Genomic DNA, 18,598 nt, shown 5'->3' on the forward strand with positions numbered 1-18,598 from the left:
CGGAATCATACACGGACTCTTATTGTGGCTCCCTGTATTCGCAATTAGCAGTAGCACACCCTGTAGCCTCGTATAAATTGTATCGTAGACTTACCGCCTGGCCTTTCGTAGTTACCATTCGTACTGGACCGCTTTTTTTTCATACACCCAGAGCCCACCATGGATTACTGTGCCCACTGCGGCGACGAGGCTACGCGGAATCATGATCGTCGAGTTCATCCTGAAGAAGTTACGATAAAACCAAACGGTATTTAAATCTGAGAGCCATTGATCTTCAATTTTGTCTGACCTACGTTGAAGAAACCCAAGTCTATATCATCAAAAGAACGGCAAGCTTCCACTATAAGTGCCCATTCTGCGATGAGACGCACAAACGTGAAATCGACATTCGTGCCCACGTCTCCCAAGCCCACGCAGGCAGTCATACCCACCAGACTATGCGCCAACAATTGCCAAATGTCGCGGATAGCTACCCTTTGCCTGCGAAGCGTTCAAAGGACCATGCAGACGACGAAGCCGTTACGCCCAAGCGACCACGACTGGATACATCCTCGGCCATACTCATGACGACATTGCCTCCCTCCTCGCCCTTTTCTTGTGCCACATCGGAACCGCCGTCCGACTCCACCCTTGTCCCTTTGAGTCCCCTTTTCCAATCGCACTTGGGCAAGCAACCACCGACACCCCAAATTGTCGACCTGCCTACCAAGCGCGCTCCCCAATCACGCAGACGAAACGTAGTTAAAGAATTCACGCTGCAGCAGGCAGGGATTTATTTCCACCAGCCGACACGTCTGTTCCTCTGCGTCGAATGCAGCACCGCTGTTCCCGCCGAGCACATACCCACTCACGTAAACGACTCTTGCCCGCGACCTGTCGTGTACGATCGAGAACTCTTGCATTCCAAATTGGGAGCCCTCGACGCCAACCAAGATCTCGTCTTCCCCGTTGAAGGGCTGGATTCTCCCATCCCGTTACTGCCTATCATCAAGGGTTGGCGTTGTGAAATTCCAGGCGCCTGCTTCGGACACGTCTTTGGCGCAGAAACGACTAAAAACGACCATCAAAACCGGCAACATCCTGGAGCACAGGCGTCATTCTCTGTCGTTCAGTGTCAACAGGTTTTCAAAGCTCGCAATCGCACCCGATATGTCATGATCAAGCCTGCTACAGATCCCACCGCCGTCGTGCCACCCAATTCTATGACATCGTGGCGCGAGATCAAAAAGAAACTCGAAGTTGAAGGCGCATTGACAACCCCCGACGACCGCATGGTCACCCACACCCAACTCTCTCCGTTGGAGAACGTTACCAAATGGCACCTCACCCTCCCAGGAGCGCATCTCAGCTCCACTCGAGATTACTCTCGCGAACCGCAGCCAGAACAGGCGCCCTCCACTTACATTCGAATTTTTGCTGCGTTCAAGGCCTATATAGTCCAGATTGTCGCCCCAGTCGTCGAGCTGAAGAGCAACACGATGCTCCTTCACCTTATCAATTCACCGGACAAGTAAGTCATAATTTACGCCGCATTAGTATAAAATTCAACGGACATTATAATTAGAGGGACATGCGAACGACATCCGTTTCGACTACCTCAGAACCACTCAACTGTGTCTCACTACGCCTACATATTCTCCTGCATGATGACGTTCGTTGTTCGCGCAGTCGACAAGCCTATCCCAGGATTCCCTGTTACCACCACCGACGCGCAATTACTTAACATCCGCCAATTACTCACCACGGAAGTCCCGGAGGACCTCGAGCACGCACCTCCTCCCTTTTGGGAACAATTGCATACGCTATGCTGGTCGTTGTTCACTTCCATCCCAGTCTCCGCCGCATTCAACGAGCTCGACATTCCTCTGACGCGCTTTTTAATCGCGTATCATCTACGCGACGACCTAAGTTCTCGCTTCAAGGCGGCGACCCACATTTGCCATAATATGATTGCCATCCAATGGTGTTGGCGCGCCATGGCTCTATACGAATGCAAAAAACTCGCTCCCAAACACACAGAAGGTGAAATAGGGTAAGCGTATCACTTTCTGCAGAGAGCCCAAATTAACCGATTGAAACAGCGTCTATGAGTCGATCTCTCGATATATAACAGAGGGAGGACACTCCCCCTTTGCTGTCCTTCGATGCCACATCCATCCCATCACCGCGATCTCGATGCAAGAGCCCAGCCTCCCTCTCTTCCTGATGGGGGCAGACATGGAGACTTTCTCCTTTAAATCTCATCCGTTCACTATGTCCTCTTTCAAAGATTTCGCAGTAGGCCTGGTCTCTTCATCCGAGTCGCTGCTGCTATCCATTCTCGACGGACTCGATATTACGGACCTTGATGCACGCATCCACACTGCATTGTCACTCGACAACAGCGACGGATGGTTCAAAGACACACTACGAGACGAAGAATACGGATATTCCTTCATCACTGACAAAAGAAACGACTTCGCCCGATACCAGGATTTGTTAATGGATCACCTCTGTCGTAACGACAGCACCACGTATGCCGTCCATACTCCTGACGGCATCCAATTCAAACCCAACGCCCTCTTGTCCTTCATCGACGACGTTGATGACCTGGTCGAACACCTGTACGCCTCGTTGAACTTCACTTGGGCAGGAGCAGCGAGGGGGACTGAGATAGAGGACATACGTTATAAAAATGGCCATGCCCCTCGCAATTTGTACTTCACCAACGGCGTGCTCACCTTTGTTACTTTCTACAACAAAACCCAGCACAATACCGGCCGTCCGTCGATGATTCCTCGCGCTGTCCCACCCCGCTTGGCGCGCCTCTTTATCATCCTCCTCGCCGTCATATACCCCTGCACCAAGTACGTCGCCAGCATTCAGTCCACCAAAGCCCACGCCGCCCTCTATAGCAGCTGCATCTTTGTCCATCGAGCTCGACCGCTCAACACCGAGCGGATGACTGACATTTTACGGCGATTCACTCAAGAATACTTCATATTCCCTCTCGGCGTACGCGACTGCCGACACCTCATGAAATTCGTGCTGAAGCACGCCGTTGGTTTGGCGCTGCAAGAGGATCCGGGAGATACCCCATCGCTGTATCGAATCCTCGATGGACTATGGGGACATTCGGCGAAAGTCTCCCAAACTTACTATGCCGTCGAGGAGGACACGTTCTCCCACATTGATGCAAAGGATGTCACCAAAGCCCAGATATTCTCGCTAGCCTATCACGAATGGCTGGGCATCGGCTACGATCACCTCCCCGCCAACCTTCGCATTCAACATATCGACCCCGATAAAGTCCAAAACCCGGCGCCCGTAGCTAAGATCGACACGACTTCGTTTACCAAATCCCTCAACGCGACCATTCCTATTATTGGCGACGCGCTGCAATCCACCGTCTTCGATGCCATTCAGACGTATATGGACATGCAAGGCATCCAACCTCGACGGTCTCAACCTACCTCCCCCAATATCTGCACGTCATCCCAAGTCGTAGTCCATCCGACGCGCCAACGAGCGTTGGAACGGCTCTACGGGTCATCTGAACCTCGATTCACCAGCCCGCAGCAAGGAGAGCTATTCGAACTTGTCATGCAGAATACCCGACACGTCCTGGGCATTCTCCCGACAGGAGGAGGCAAAAGCCTTATGTTCTACGCCCCCCCGCTTCTTGAGACAGAGGGTATAACCATCGTAATCAGTCCGTTCGCGGCTCTAGCACATCAGCAATTTCAAGAAGCCAAACGCTACGGTATTGACGTTGTCCAATGGCCATCATCCCAAATCGACTGTTCTACCGTTCGGCTACTCGTAGTGCACGCTGAGCAACTCCTTCATGGTCAACTAGATGCCTGGCTTACACGCGCATCTCGACTTGGCCTAATCAAGCGTATCATCTTCGACGAAGCTCACAAAATCCTCATTTCGTCTGGTTATCGTGACTGCTATTCGAAAGTTAAAGAATTCATGGACCTCGGCGTGACAATCATCTTCCTCACCGCGACCATATACCGTCGGAGTATCCCCACGCTTGCGAAGGTCTTTGAAATCGACACCTTAGAGGTCGTAGCTGCGCCCACTATGCGCACCAACATCCGATATCAAGTGGATACGTACGATGATCAACAAATCCTCCTACTCACCCTCAAGGAAGAATACGTCAGGGCATATGAAGTCGCCGAGGCACGCGATCGCTTCCTCATCTATTGTCATTCATACGGCGAGTGCGATAGAATCGCGAAGGAGTTGGGATTACCTGTCTACAAGGCGAAATACACCAATGATCCCGAAGCCGATGCAGAGACGAGACGCCAAATCCAACAAGCGTGGGTGAGAGGAGAACCGCAAGGCCTTGTGGCGACCACCGGCTTTGGCACAGGCATCAACTATCCGTATGTCACCTACGTCTTCGTTGTCAATCCCTACGACATGGTGAGCGTTACCCAACAAACTGGTCGCGCAGGCAGAATTGGCCCGGCGGCACGCGCGATGATCATGGCTTATCGGCCTATGCTGCGCAAACTTCAATCCGACGCAGGGCCAGACCATGCGGGAAAGCTCCAACTTCACAAGTTGTTTACGACGAATACATGCCGCCGTCTAACACTAGGCAACTTTGACGACGAGGCCCACTCCTGCCACTCGTTGTCAGGTAGCACGCTGTGTGATTATTGCGAAAATCTTGAGGTGAGTAATACCGTCGCTGACCCTTGACACTCCTCACCCACAGTCTCTCCTTAGCACCTGCCGCCTGTTCCTCCATGTTACGTGTATCCTCATCACATGTCAGCAAACGTAAACACCAACAGCGGGGCGGAGCAACCGAGCAGCAGTGGCACTCGCCAACAAGGGCCCCATTCACTTACGTCGAATTCTGCATCGTCCGAAACAGCACGCGGGACTGTATGTGCGCCCATACCATCCGTGAGACATTGATGCTGACCGTTATTAGGGATACACAGACATCGACAATGGCTCTCAATCCTCCTCAGGAACCCAATCATTTTTCGACAAACACTGCGCCCGCCCTGTAAACCCGCTCTTTACTGCGACTCCTTCAGCGTCAGCGACGGCACCCCCACGCCCCAAGGGTCATCACCAAGGCCTCGCATTCAATCAAGCGGAAGGCGAGGCCAAACGTCTATTCGAGCAACGCCGCGCAGACTCACTCGAGCAGCTCTGCGACTTGAAATATAGGTGCCTAATATGCCAAGTCTTCGGTAGAAATCCCTGCGGATTTGAGAGCGTACTACAATGCCCGGTGACTGTCCTCGGCTACAAATGTCAATACCAACACGAAGGACGTTTGCTGTCTACCATTCACGATGAGGACTACAAACCGTTACTCAAGAGATTTGACCCCGCATCCAAAGTCTGCTGGATCTGCTACTACCCATTTTCTTACAAAAAGCACACCAAAAACGACGCAACCTGCCAGGAGCAGAAAGACATCCTCTCCCCCATCGCCTGGGCCCTCTTCTGTTTACCCATAGTTCTGTCGCCCGCCGCGGGGCAATCTTTGCAGGAGAAAATACTGACATCGGCCGGAATCACGGACCCAGTCTTCGAGACAGTGGAGGGGTATTCTAAATGGCTCGTCAAGCAACACCAAAGCGTTCAGAACTCTTCGAACCTCGTGGAAATATGCATTGCATTTGCAGACCTTTACCGCGCAAAGGACTGGCCGTAGAATATGGTAACTACGGGTTTCTCTCCGCTCTCCCATGTCTGTACATTACGCTACAACTTCCGCTGCGTCCTGCTCCAATCGCTCCACCGTATCGTCTACGAAGTTTGCGATATCATCCGTTGTAAAATACCGAACCAATTCCACCAACATCTTTCTATTCTCCATATCGTTACCCGTATGCCATGGCACATTGTCATCCCCTTCAACGTCGTCGTCTACCCTTCGCGCTCGCGTCAACATGTTGTCTAGAATGCAGCCGTGCAGCTTGTTGAAATCCGGGGTGCGGGTAACCATAGGACTCCAAATCGGGTCCAGGAGTATCACGCAGCCGAACTGGTTGCTAATCAGCCGGCCTTTAGCGTAAATTACAACTCTTGCTCACCTTCTTGAACAAACCCAGGACCTTATTACGCCTCGTAACGAGTCTCTCGTTATCTTTTGCCCATTTCCTCCTCAACGCTACCTCTTGTCTCCTTCGAGTAAGAACCTGGAACTCATCCAGCTGCCCGTGACATTGAAACTGGAACAACGCGTCGTTAGTCGCCCTTTTCCACTTCCTCCCTTCTGGCGTCTCCCCGATACTTTTCCAGTCGATCGCTAGACGCAGCGCTGCCATGGTTAAGAAGATCCCCTCCAACAAGTCAACACTCCCCTGCTTCATCCCACACTCAATCAAAAGCTAAACAATTAGCTAACGAATCCTTATCCCTGTGTTGAACGACGCATACCTTCTCTGACTCTTGTATTCTCTCCTTCTCCAACTCCAAATTGTTGATGACCATGAACTCACTTTTCACCCAACTAGGTCCGTACGTATAAGACGATTTCACGTCCGCGAAGGCTCGATCCTAAACACGATGAGTATATAATACTTCGCCCCTCATCTCACTCACCAATTGTTCCATGTTAACCATCCTGTAGCCGACGATCAGTCTCGCCAAAGCCTGTTCCTCCGACACACTCTTATGCAACGGCTTGTAGAAATAGCCATGCAGGGCTTTCGCAAGATCATTTGCGGATAACTTGCCCTCGACGGAACTCACATGCACCCAGACGCAGCGAAATCGGTCCTATCGGGGGTAAGCTTCTGTACTTTACCATGTCGAGCTCTCTCACCTCCACAGACTCATAGCCCAACATATTCATACTCTTTATTTGCTCACTCAGCTCCTCTGGCAACAGCTGCATCGTCGCGACCTTCGATTTACGAGGTTTCTTTACAATCCTCTCGCCAGTCTCGTCATCTGCGCCATCGCCGTCGCCAGTGCCATCGCCACCCCCACCGCCAGCGCCAGCGCCAGCGACATCGCCGTCGCCACCCCCACCGCCAGCGCCATCGCCGTCGCCAGTGCCATCGCCATCGCCGTCGCCAGCGCCATCCACATCCCCATCAGTTGCGCCATCGCCAGCACCAGCATCAGCATCAGCGCCAGCACTAGCTCCTGCGCCCGACCCCACACCGCCGCCTCCTGATCCCCTTTCTTTCTGCCCTCGACTTGCCGCCGACAGGTTCGTGATTTCTATATCTTCCTCTGAGAACTCACCCAGGTTATCCGCAACGTAGGCTTCCATCACTTCTCTCGCTTCGTCAGTGCATATATGCGCATATAGCTATAACAACGCACCTCGCAGGGTGCTTTTATCCACCTCAGCGCCCCATTTCAGCCTCGCACAGGCTATTTTAGCTAACATGCCCTTAGCCATTGCCTCCCGTTCCTCCAAGAACAGCATATATGCGTCTTCTTCCGCCGCCGTATTCAGTTCTCTCAACCGTAGCATAATTTGACAAGACTCCACCGCTTTATCCCACCCACGCTTCACATCATCGAAACTAACATCCTCAGGCCCACTGTCGAAGGCTTGCGTCAGGTTCCACGAAGGGGATCGTGCACTATTCGCTCGCGCAAGTGATTTGGGCGAACACATCTCGCTGTTATGGCCGTCTAAATGCGGCTCATATTCGCTTGACGCTGATGGCGATATCGAGCGTGACGCCGACGACGAAGTTGAACGGGCCGCTGAGCTCTCAGGGTCAGGGGAGGACACAGACATCAGGGCGGGAAGGGAGGGAGGTGATTGTTGTAGGATAAGCAGCGTAGAGAATAGCAAGGCAGGGGACGCAGCCTTAAGTAATACATCGACGCGACTTCGACAACTCTGCGCGTACCAAATCAAGATCGCTCGATCATGATCGAAAAACGTCATCCTCGCGTCGACGTCGACGCTTCTTTCGATCATGATCGAAACACGTCATCTCCGCGTCGACGTCGACGCTTCCCTCGATCATGATCGACCCGGCCCGCCTTATCCCGTTCGACACTTTGTCCTTTACCACCGCCAACCCAAACGCCAAAGTACGTATTCCCTCGCTCCTACTCCCGCTACAGCTCACCATTCGTAGTATGACACTCCTATACATTATCTCCACCCTTCTATCGAGCCCCACGCGCCGCGCTGACCGAACGGCGTTGGAAATCGCCGCCCAAGTAGCACTGATCGTGTGGAAACAACGGATCGACGCCGCGATTGGATTCGACGCGCGCGAAATTGAACGCTGGAACATCGTGTAAGTAACTCTACTCGTATTGCGCCACGCTCACCTCTTGTAGTCACAGTAAGCATGGAAATCGCAAGGATCCCCACCAACACGCGACCATGCGAGCGTATATCACCGGACGACCGGTCGCGACAATCCATTTGTGCATGACGAAGAAGTTCACCGCGACGGGGATTACAGTCTGGGCGAACGGCGTGCCCATGACCGCGCAGCGCATGGATTTAGTTGGGTAAGTCATCTCTCCGCGCCGCGACCAATCACCCTCATCAATTTCATTAGGGAAGTCTATTAGATACAAGAAATCGCTACATTTTGCTTATATTTTGGCACCACAGACCATACCAGCAGCAGCTCAGCAATACCAGTTCTCGCGTACTCAACTGACATACCCGCGTCTCACGCTCCTCTACCAGATCGGACTCGGGCGGCATTCGCGCACGTTCCCCATCCTCTCCGTCCCGTTTCCGTTCCACGGCCCACCCGACGGTGCTTATCTGTCTTATGCCCGGCCAGCGCTAGAATCTCACCCTCCGACGGCAAGTCGTCCCATTCGCCTAGAAATCAGGGCGTCTATTTCGACCTTAGCCCATCCGTCGAGCGTCAGGCTCTCGTTCGCCACTCCAACCGTCTCCCAGCGTTAATCGATGCATACACCACCACGACGCCACCTTCATCGTCGTCTCTGGAGCTCAGGGCAGCGAATCGTCGCCTTCCAATGGGTCTTGATTGGTTTTAACTCTGTGCGTACCCCATTTTCTCATTCTCGCTCCTTACTCGCGCGTTCACTCATTCGGTCACTCTATCACACACACAGAATACCCCAAGCTGCCCCAAGTCATCTCCCTCGTCGTCTATCTCGCCGGCAACACCCAATCGGACGCGAACTCGCCGTGAATCACTCTCAACATCTGCGCTTTGCGCCAAATAACTACGCGGCAACGAAACATCAAAACGAAACAGAGACTCGTTCAAATTGTCGCTGAACTTGCTTGATAGGCTCCAAGATGCCGACCTTGCGTGTCGTCTTGATGCACGTAGGCTTCTGTCTGGCGAACCAATTCCCTTGTTGGACGCGGACGATAATGGCCCCGGTGGGCTCGATGGGGTTGTCGGTCGCGATGGGCCCCTCTCGGACGTTTGGGAAGACACAGACATGAGATGAAGGTAAAGATCCAGAGCAGAGGAGGGCTAACAACTCAAAGGCGAGCTCTGACGGTTAGGTAATCCGCGCGACGCTTACCACCTTGTCCCAACCGCAGACCCCCTCCCCACCAAATCAATCAAGATCGAACCCATATCTTCGATCCTTCGATTGGGGACAGCTCCCGCATTCTATCCTTATCAGGACTTATCGCCAAATATGCCAAAATCCCCTACTTAGTCGTCGTCCATGTGCCACGGTCATAGATCATCGGTGTTCTTAGCACGGTCGATCTATTTTAAACCACGCGGTGTCAAACCTAATCGATCCGCCGCCTCGATCCCTGTATTAATATGACGCGTTGGTCTGTGCGTCACCGTGTCGCCGTATAATAAGTTGTGTCGAACCATCGTCCCTCCAATCCCTCCCATCTCCACCACCATGACCACCAACGCTCCGCTGCCACTGTTTACGATCGACCCAAACTCCGTCGTTGTCGCCACCAACGTCCCACTCAGCGAAGGATATGTCGCAAAATTGATCAAAGACGCCCAAATCTGCCCATTCTTCGGGTTCGACGTGGAGCTGACGCCGTGTAAAGAAGTCCGCCTCGTCCAAATCGCATCCAGGAACGCCGCCTATGTCTTTGACATCGATAAGATCAGCTGTATGTCCAAAATTCCCCATATATGCGTCTACTATACGACTTACGTTCGACAGATTTCCCAGATGTACTAAAGTCCTTCTTGCGCAACGACAAGTACGTCAAAATTGGCGTCGGAGTTCTCGGTAGGTGGAGTCCTCGAGCCCGAGTATGCAGCGGCATGCTTATGGTGTATTACAGGTGACGCCAAGGCACTCCTGGACTCAGACGAGGTCGAATTGGCAGGCGCAGGCGAGCTATCGCGGCTCCATAGAATGTTCGACCTGACAGGAGCGCTATCCGGACTGCACTTCTCGTCGTGCGTCGCGTTGGATACCTTGGCTAAGGTATGGCTGAGTCGGGGGCTCGACAAGGCTCTTCAACCGGCACACGAATGGGTCGGAGAACTAAGCGTCGAGCATTATACTTGTATGTGAATCGTATCGACCCACTCTGTCAATGCTCACTATCTTATCCAGATGCTGCAACAGACGCCGCTGTGGCTCTTGCTATCTACCACAGAATGATGTCCGTCAAAATCTTGAGCAACGCCCGCCCACGCCTATGGATTTTCAGCGGTTACGACGCATGCAGCAGAGAGGCTGTCGGCCTCGTCAAAGACTACGCGCCATACGCCGCCTTGAGTACTCAATGCATCACCTCTATGGAGGGATTGTTGGCGAAGATGAAGAGAAGGCATCAGGACGCTGACAACACGCTACCCGGCGACGACTTCCACACTTGGACCGAGAAGACGATCCCAGAGGCTGTCAAATTGTGCGCTTCTTTGACTATGGCATTCGACGTTTACAACCGGCAGATGTCCGTAAGAAAAGATAGTTAGCCGTACATCGTTCGTCCGTAATGCGTTCGTCGTTGAAATCCAATAATTTGTCACACCATCCATACCTTGTATTAGGTCGCGTGCAGAGACTGCCAGTATCTTACGCCACTTTATTAGGTTAAACCTAATTTGCAAGTATGGAATTCTTCAAATCTTGTTGCATATATCCCATGTATACATACTAATAATGTACTCTACAAAGTCTGACGGTGTTCGGCGGTCCCGTTTGTGAGCAATGAGGCATACAAATTGTGTCTGACAGTCATGACCGTCATGGGCGCTTGATTGACGGTCAGTGACAGTTATGACCCACGCCATGCTAGGGACATCTGAAGGACATCGCAGGCTGTGTCTACCACGCTGCACACTGGTGAGTACTCCTCCAGTGACTGTTGTGACTCTCCATGACCGGCAAGTTGACCGTCAAGTTGACCGTCATGACCGTCAGCCTGACCGTCAAGTTGACCGTCATGATCGTCAGCCTGACCGTCAAGTTGACCGTCATGACCGTCATGACCATCAGCCTGACCGTCAAGTAAGCGCCAATGACCGTCATGACCGTCAGCCTGACCGTCAAGTAAGCGCCGATGACCGTCAGCCTGACCGTCAAGTAAGCGCCAATGACCGTCAGAGGTTCTCACGCATTCTCCATTGTCTGAGGTTCCTCTCCGTTAAAATGAATGTATTCAGCAACATATTCTGCGCATATTTCCCTGAACCGACCCCTGAGATCACTTGCTCAGTTGCACCGGAATTCCCGAGCAAATAAGCGCCCGTTGACCGTCAATCTGGGCGCCTAATGACTCCGGAAAACCGGAGCCTATCCACTGCGTCCTGGCGCAGGCAAGAAAGAACCAAATCTGCTCAGAGGGATGAATATAAAGAACAAAGTACAAAATATAAAGCTATAATTGTTAAAGCAAGACATGTTCTTCTAATACAGCCGTCACCGTACTATACAAGACATCGCTCTTATCGTTCACAGTGTTTGTGAATAAGCAGGCACCCATCCATGGCTCTATCTCGCTCACCCAGAAGGAGTATTGGCCGTTTTCAGTCCTGAAGACACCAATATCCAGCCTAGCAAAAAGCCGAAGGTCGGACCAAAGGTTCCTTTCCCCCGCACCAACCTTCTTCCAATCTTCTTCCTGCCTCGTGATAAACTTGTAGAGGATATTGGTGGCGAAGCTACGAAGTCGCTCAAAGCCATGGGAACCCAACCAGAATGGGACATTGCTATCCAACATGTCGAACACCTCCTGATTGGATATCATGGACGCTGTTCGTTGATTGTCCCCATCGCCAGCACTGAGAAAATAATGCGTGAACAAAAGATAGCAACTCAGAGGTGTCTCACTCACCGTAGCTTCTCCAATGGGATGATGCTTACAGGCTCCATGGACACCATTTGGGACCCACCCGCACGCGTACCAACCGTGTAGATCAACTCGCCTCCAGCAAAAAAGCACCTCACCTCACCCTTCTGCTGCATCTCCTGAATGAGCGGTTGAATGAAGTAGTGAGGTCTTGGAATGGTCGCGTTCGCTGTTTGCCACATCTTTTTCGTCTTCTTCATGTCGTCCTTCACCTTTTTCAAGACTTGCCTTGCCATGTTGTTATCATCCACCTTCCAGACATGGCTTGAGCTTGCCCCCATAGTTCGCTTGATCACAATGGAATTGAGATCGACGTTCATCTGGCGCAGTTCCTCCATGTCATTGAAGCCCAATACTGCCGGGAATTTGCCAAGGGCGTCCATGAGGCCAACAGAGCAGTGAGCGACAGACAAAAGAATATTCCTTTTGTCTGATAACCACCATAGCTGGAATGGGTCGGGAAAAAAGACGACGGATTGGCTCAAATGTCTCAACCCATTCAAGTAAGGAGCCAAGTCCTTTGCCGGCATGGCGTTCGGGCTGTAGGTGGGATCTCTGAATGAACGTGAGCCACGGAACCACCGCAGGAAAGAGATCGACTCACAGAGGATCAAGAATGAAGTCCATTCCCCCGCAAATCAGGTCGAAGGACTGGAGTTGAATCCAACCCGGAGTCTTGGATCCTTTGAGCACGAGACGCATCCACTGTCCCATGTCCATGAACGTAATGTCCCAGGCATCCTTTCTAACCCACATCTTGATGGCCAAGGCTGACTGGAGCAGACTTGTCAGGTCTGGGTGAGAGGACGAGCGGAAGGAGGCTTACAAATTCATCCACCACATAGGGCACATTCGCCAAAGCATTTCCAAGCTCCTTCGCACGCAGCTTGTCCACTGAAAAATGATCTGGCCACGCCTTCAAAAGGATTTCTGCCAGTTCCTCGTCCACATGCTCTAGCCTTTTGAAGCCTAAGAGATCCCCTTCGTATTCAAAAAATCGAGAGACTGGGTTTCGAAAGTTTGGCAACCAAAGGACCTTTCTCCTGAAGCCCCTGATTTTATGCCCGTCCTTTGCCTTGGGAAAGGGAACGACCTGTTGGACCTTGGGCAGGCTGGATGCCGGTCTGACAGCCCAAGCGGTCGTTTCATGCTCTAGCACAAGCGAAGGTTGAGCGTGGCCGTGCCAGGGGGTTGGCGTGGCTGAGGGTTCCCGAGCAAGGCCAAAGTCGCGTGGATTGCGGGGCGTCAACCAACGTGTTTCATGGATGGGCGTCTCTGCGTTAGAGGGTCGTGGCAGCTGGGATGGCCTAGGGGTAAAGAGGTGTAGGGGATCTTGGGGAGGTAGTGAGATGCGCGGTGGGGAAATCGGTAGGTGAGAGGGGCCTGCTGCGGGTGGCTGCTGTGGGGAGGAAGAACGGCTGGTGTTGAGATTCAGCCGAGCCGCCACCTTCTGCTCGTAGATATCCGGCGGGCATTCTGCCTTGAAATTGTCCAGATGAGCCTTTTGATTGCTCAGTTTCCCCTCCGTAATGAAAAGGTAGAAGCCATAGGCGTTCTCTTCCCACTGTTGCCGCGTGGGTGCAACAGTTTCGTCAGGAAGTTTGACAGGCTTGGGGCATGGCTCATTTCCCTTGACGCAAGGATTATCCTTCTTGCATAGAAGGTGGTGCATCGGACATTCAGCTGTGCATTTTGGGTGGACCCGGTTGTTCGGGAGGTGCTTTCGAAAACGGCTGCCTCCTTCTTTTATGAACAGGAGACAGGTCTTGGAGGCAGAGTCTTGTCCCACGGCGCGAGCAGTTTTTAACATATGGTTGCTATCGTGGACGCAGGTGTGGGGGCAGGCTAAGATCTTCATGGTGTAGGTGGAGGAGGATCGCATTTTTTTGTACCATTACCTGTGATGGTCGTGACCGTCAGATAGGGGTCATTTTTGTCGCACTTAGCTTATCAGATTGAATCTCATCAACCGTCATGTCGTTCAATCGCAAACGCTCAGACTCTTCTAGCTCTGAATCTGAAACAGGGAATCTGCTCGCAGATCCCAACTTCTTGGATGTGGAGGATGACGATGCAATGGTAATTCCATCTCTTCTTAGAGCGCAGCCTGAGCTAACCCTGTCCAGAAAAAGCGGAAAGCAAAGTTGGACCCGCTCAGATCCCGCTGCGCCGTACCCCCCATTGAAGGCAATCTCACGTCTCCTTTTTCTCAGCACGCAAAGAAGAAACTCAGCGAAGAAATCCTTCGCCAGAGGTTGCATGAGCAAATGGGGAAGAAACTTGCCAGCTTCAACAAGTACGCTCCTACGTTCAGAACAAAGTTTCGGTTGGACGAACTGCAGCCATCAACGCCAGGCAACATGGCAGAATATGCGCGGAAACACCTTGGAGATGACGTTCTACCTCAGGTCGTATCGGGGAAGTGGGTTGACGCCGGCGACGAGCCTCTCCTGTTCTATCTTGGACAGCGAGATAAGAATGACAACACGGAGAAGCCGGTAAGTCTTTTCACTTGTCTTTGGCCAGATATCATATTCACAGGTTGTTTACAGATGGCTGAAGATCTGGACGCTCAATATGTTCCTGAGAGAACCAGCCTCGATCACCCAGGGGCCAGTTACGTCCACGATGGTCTGCCAGTAAGTCTGTAAGTTGTATATAAGAGTCCCTTTCTGATGTCTCTGACAGCCAGCCGCACTTGAGCGGCTCTGGCAGGCCACACAAGATCTTTGCTCCCAATTGCCGCCCAAAATCCCGCCCGAGCTGACTCGGCATGGGCTGCAGCGCCGGGACGGAGGAGATGACCGTGTTATGGAATACAGGATGGAGGATGGAAGTATCCGAGAGGAACGGCGAGGAGTACACCATCTCGTCCAAGGGTGGGTAATGCAAGGACACCACGATGTACGTCCCGCACTTTCAAGGCTTTCTCATCCTCACCAATTTCATGCGGCAGAAACTCTACCTATCGGCGGACATCCACGAGTCTTCTTCAGGCGTGGCAGCGACCAGAGCATATTACGCAGCCACGAAGGAGATAGCAGGACTCCTCGGCCTCGTCGTCAAGACGCTCCTTCCGGAGCAGTACGAAAAGTACCAGGAGGCTTTTGAAGCAGGAGTTTGGTTCGCAGATGAAGATCCTGGGCCCTTCCTGGGCCGTGCTGTAGTATGGAAGCTTCAACTTAGGATGCATAAGGATAAAGCAGACGCAGGCTTTTCTATCAGCGTCCCATTTGGTGCCTATACAGGTGGTTATATGATCATCCCTCAACTCCATGCCAAGCTCAGGTAAATTACTCTTCAAATATTCTTTCTCAACTCAACATCTTCGTGATTAGCTACCGCCCTGGGGACTTGTGTATATTTCTGTCGTCCAAGCTATATCATCAAGTTTCAAGATGGGAACCTACAGATGGCATGCAGAAGGGTGGCCTCACTCCGGGCAGATCTGCCCACGTATTTTTCTTTCCCAAGCCCACTTTTCAACTCCTTCAGGATAAACCCAAGTTTTGGGGGCGTAACACGGCTTATGGGAATGTGGGCGACGTATCAAAAGTTGTAGGGTAGCTACTATTTTGTTTTTGCACAACAATGTATTCGCTAGTCTTGAAATGAAGCGTAAGGATTCTACAGCGCTCACAAATTGAAAGCTAGTGATCCAGATACTATATACTTCTAAATTTGAGAACACTTCGCACTTGAGAACTTACTTCTAAGCAGGACCTGTACTATCACTGCGCTAGATGTGCAAATATTTGGCACTCTTTCACAGAAACGAAATTCTACGACCACAAGTTCGCGCTGGATCCCTTTCGGCATGAGTGGTCAAGTAGTATACATTGTAATCTACCTTAAGAAATAATCCAGAGGTGCTCTATCCAGAATTCAAGAGGTTATAGACATGCGGGAGTGCGCAGTGCAAATGGATCCTCTAATGCAAAATGCCAAGACGCAGTTCTGTCTCGATCTGTCAGCAATATTTGCACTCCGCCATCATGCTGCTATGCTTTCCCTGAGCCGCGTCCAAGTCGTGTCAGACGCGTCGCGCGAGACCTCAAGAGCGGTGGAATGACAAGGAGAAGAATTGAATACTAAACTCTAATACGACTAAAGCTATGAAGGATTATGCGGGTGATAGTGGTATAGTATGAATTAGTAAAATAAGCAGTATTCAGACTTAACGCAGAAGTTGAGGGCTGAGGACGCGTCGATGGAGTTTGAACTTTATCGCTGTTGTCCATGCCAACCATGCCCGCCGCCCAATTCCTTTTTGTAGCTCGCATTCCAGGTAGCCAATCTTGTAGAAACTTGATGTAATGTCTTACGATGACAATATCCGCACGACGCATTTCAGCTCTGAACGATGCTGCCAGCTCGCTGGACTGTGATTTGCACCCAAATGCAAACAACCATTTGCTACCTACATCACGAGGATATTGACGAAGGAGCTCTAAATCTCTTACCAAGGTTGATAGTATCTGTACTCGTTCAAACTGATTTTTTGGTGATTTGCGGGACAGAGGATGGGCAGCAAAAAATGTTCTTGCATTAGGGGATCCGCTTTGCATTGGTGGCGCAGTGATAGTACATGCGCTGGCCAACACGGCATACCTCCTCTGCTTCAGGTCATCTCTGATGAGGCCAACGTAGGCGCCCTCGGGGCACTCAAAAACGAAGGCAAGCTCAGGTGCCCACGGGGCACTCAACAAGGAGCACATCCAAGATGTCCATTCAAGCATGAGAGAAGTGGGGATGAACGAAAGGAAGTTGAAAAAATCAACCCTAAACCCTGCGCCAAGCAGATGACTACAGGTCAGGGCATCTCGGCGTTTTGGGCGCTTATTCTCACCGGAAAACCGGAGGTCTATACCAAATTGGCGTCTGTCGGAGCTCAAACTTTAAGCTCCGAAAAAAGTGTCGCACGACTCGAGTCCAAAGTTGAGCATCGCGTCAATATGAGTGGGACAGAAGAGACGTTTAGCAGCCCTATCTCATCCCCTTATCCACATTCCGGCGACAATGACGATGTCCCCATGTCGAAACCCATAAAACCATCAAAGGCTGGCGCCAAACGGCGTTGGTCCCATCTCATCTCCGACGATGACGACGACGAGTATGAGGATCAGTCCTTTAAACAACAAGACGCCGATACACCACCCCTGTCCACGCGCTTCATGAAAGGCCAGTCAAAGAAGCGTGATTCCCCACCTGCCAAACGTTCCCGACAGACCAGGCAGGCCGCCATCCCACCCCAAATGGCAGGCAATGAGATATATGATCCCCCTGACAAGCCGGAGTTTGATGGAACGGAGGAGCTGGAGCAACTATGGCCATGGGCTCAAGGTAGTATTTATTCAAGCTCTTCCAACATTCTGACCGAGCGTCTTTTGTAATAGAACCCTGCCCGATTATGATGGTGAGCGATCTCACAAAGCCATTCCCAGGTCCCCTGGAAAACGGCCTTCGTCAGCGCGCCCTCTTTCGGACTTCCGCATGTAAGTGGGCATTTTATGCTTTCACTTGTTTTTTCTCACGTCAATTTGTACAGGGGTTGATTCCGAAGAAGAGGATGAGCCAATGGAAGGGGAAAAAAGTAGATAGCCGTTAGCTCCTGACAATGTCTTCTACCGAAGTTGACAATCGTGTTTTTTGTCAGACTCTTGGATGCTTCTTGAAAAGGAAATGGAGCAACTTCCTCATGGTGAGTTACGCTGTTTTCAATTCATATCCTTTCCTGATAGACGAAGAAGTCTCAGAAGAAGTGCCAAAAACGCCTCAAAGATATGGCCCGCAGACACGGTTTCTCTCCGTACCGTCAATAGGCTTGCATGAAGATTCAAGTCCAGGAAACGATGACATAAGGGTTGAGAAAAAGACAATTATGGAAGAGATAACTGTGAGACGAAACGCAAACATTCCAGTCCAAAAACCAACCGTCAGGGCCAAACCAAACGCACGTAAAGTAAGTTCATCATTTCCTCGTTCTGAAATACCATGTATCTACTTCTTCTCAGGCAAATACCAGCACGGCTAGCCAGGCAACTGCAGCGGTATCCGTTCTGATCCCATCTCTGCTGTCCAAAATGCCTGAGTTCCGCCTTTATTTAGAGATCTCAAGCAAAGAACTACCCAGTTATTCAGTCCGTACGACGTCAGGCCCCCTCAATCTCTGAGCTAGGGTTACCTGTTAATCGGACAAGGTGTCATGTCTCATCGGTCTCAACGTCCAGCACTAGCACATCGTCTACGCACCAAGATCCCAAAGAACCCTCAATATGGCTTGAGTATCTTACAAGTCATTTGAGACAATGGGCAGACAGCGCTGATTGGACAATTATTCTGGAGTGGTTGAGCGAC

At 51.5% G+C, this 18,598-nt stretch overlaps 4 protein-coding genes across 4 annotated transcripts; 3 read left to right on the plus strand and 1 right to left on the minus strand.

The window, feature by feature from the left end:
• Window positions 1-159: 159 nt before the first annotated feature.
• On the plus strand, window positions 160-5,680 carry PC9H_009199 (uncharacterized protein; the record flags this gene model as incomplete). The annotated part of the gene is made up of 6 exons (XM_036778706.1): window positions 160-247; window positions 301-1,510; window positions 1,565-2,032; window positions 2,082-4,677; window positions 4,732-4,893; window positions 4,943-5,680. The coding sequence occupies 6 exons, from the start codon at window positions 160-162 to the stop codon at window positions 5,678-5,680; spliced, it is 5,262 nt and encodes a 1,753-aa protein (XP_036630134.1).
• Window positions 5,681-5,725: 45 nt separating this feature from the next.
• PC9H_009200 (uncharacterized protein) lies at window positions 5,726-7,918 on the minus strand (the record flags this gene model as incomplete). The annotated part of the gene is made up of 6 exons (XM_036778707.1): window positions 5,726-6,013; window positions 6,063-6,332; window positions 6,409-6,528; window positions 6,574-6,750; window positions 6,797-7,254; window positions 7,306-7,918. 6 exons carry the CDS (start codon window positions 7,916-7,918, stop codon window positions 5,726-5,728), a joined length of 1,926 nt encoding a protein of 641 aa, XP_036630135.1.
• A 47-nt stretch (window positions 7,919-7,965) lies between these two features.
• Window positions 7,966-8,529, plus strand: PC9H_009201 (uncharacterized protein; the record flags this gene model as incomplete). Its single annotated transcript, XM_036778708.1, has 3 exons — window positions 7,966-8,246; window positions 8,296-8,466; window positions 8,517-8,529. 3 exons carry the CDS (start codon window positions 7,966-7,968, stop codon window positions 8,527-8,529), a joined length of 465 nt encoding a protein of 154 aa, XP_036630136.1.
• Window positions 8,530-9,819: 1,290 nt separating this feature from the next.
• On the plus strand, window positions 9,820-10,865 carry PC9H_009202 (uncharacterized protein; the record flags this gene model as incomplete). The annotated part of the gene is made up of 4 exons (XM_036778709.1): window positions 9,820-10,045; window positions 10,099-10,167; window positions 10,223-10,450; window positions 10,501-10,865. The coding sequence occupies 4 exons, from the start codon at window positions 9,820-9,822 to the stop codon at window positions 10,863-10,865; spliced, it is 888 nt and encodes a 295-aa protein (XP_036630137.1).
• Window positions 10,866-18,598: the final 7,733 nt, after the last annotated feature.

The sequence above is a fragment of the Pleurotus ostreatus genome (genome assembly GCF_014466165.1).
Source record: "Pleurotus ostreatus strain PC9 chromosome Unknown scaffold_6, whole genome shotgun sequence".
Taxonomy (NCBI): domain Eukaryota; kingdom Fungi; phylum Basidiomycota; class Agaricomycetes; order Agaricales; family Pleurotaceae; genus Pleurotus; species Pleurotus ostreatus.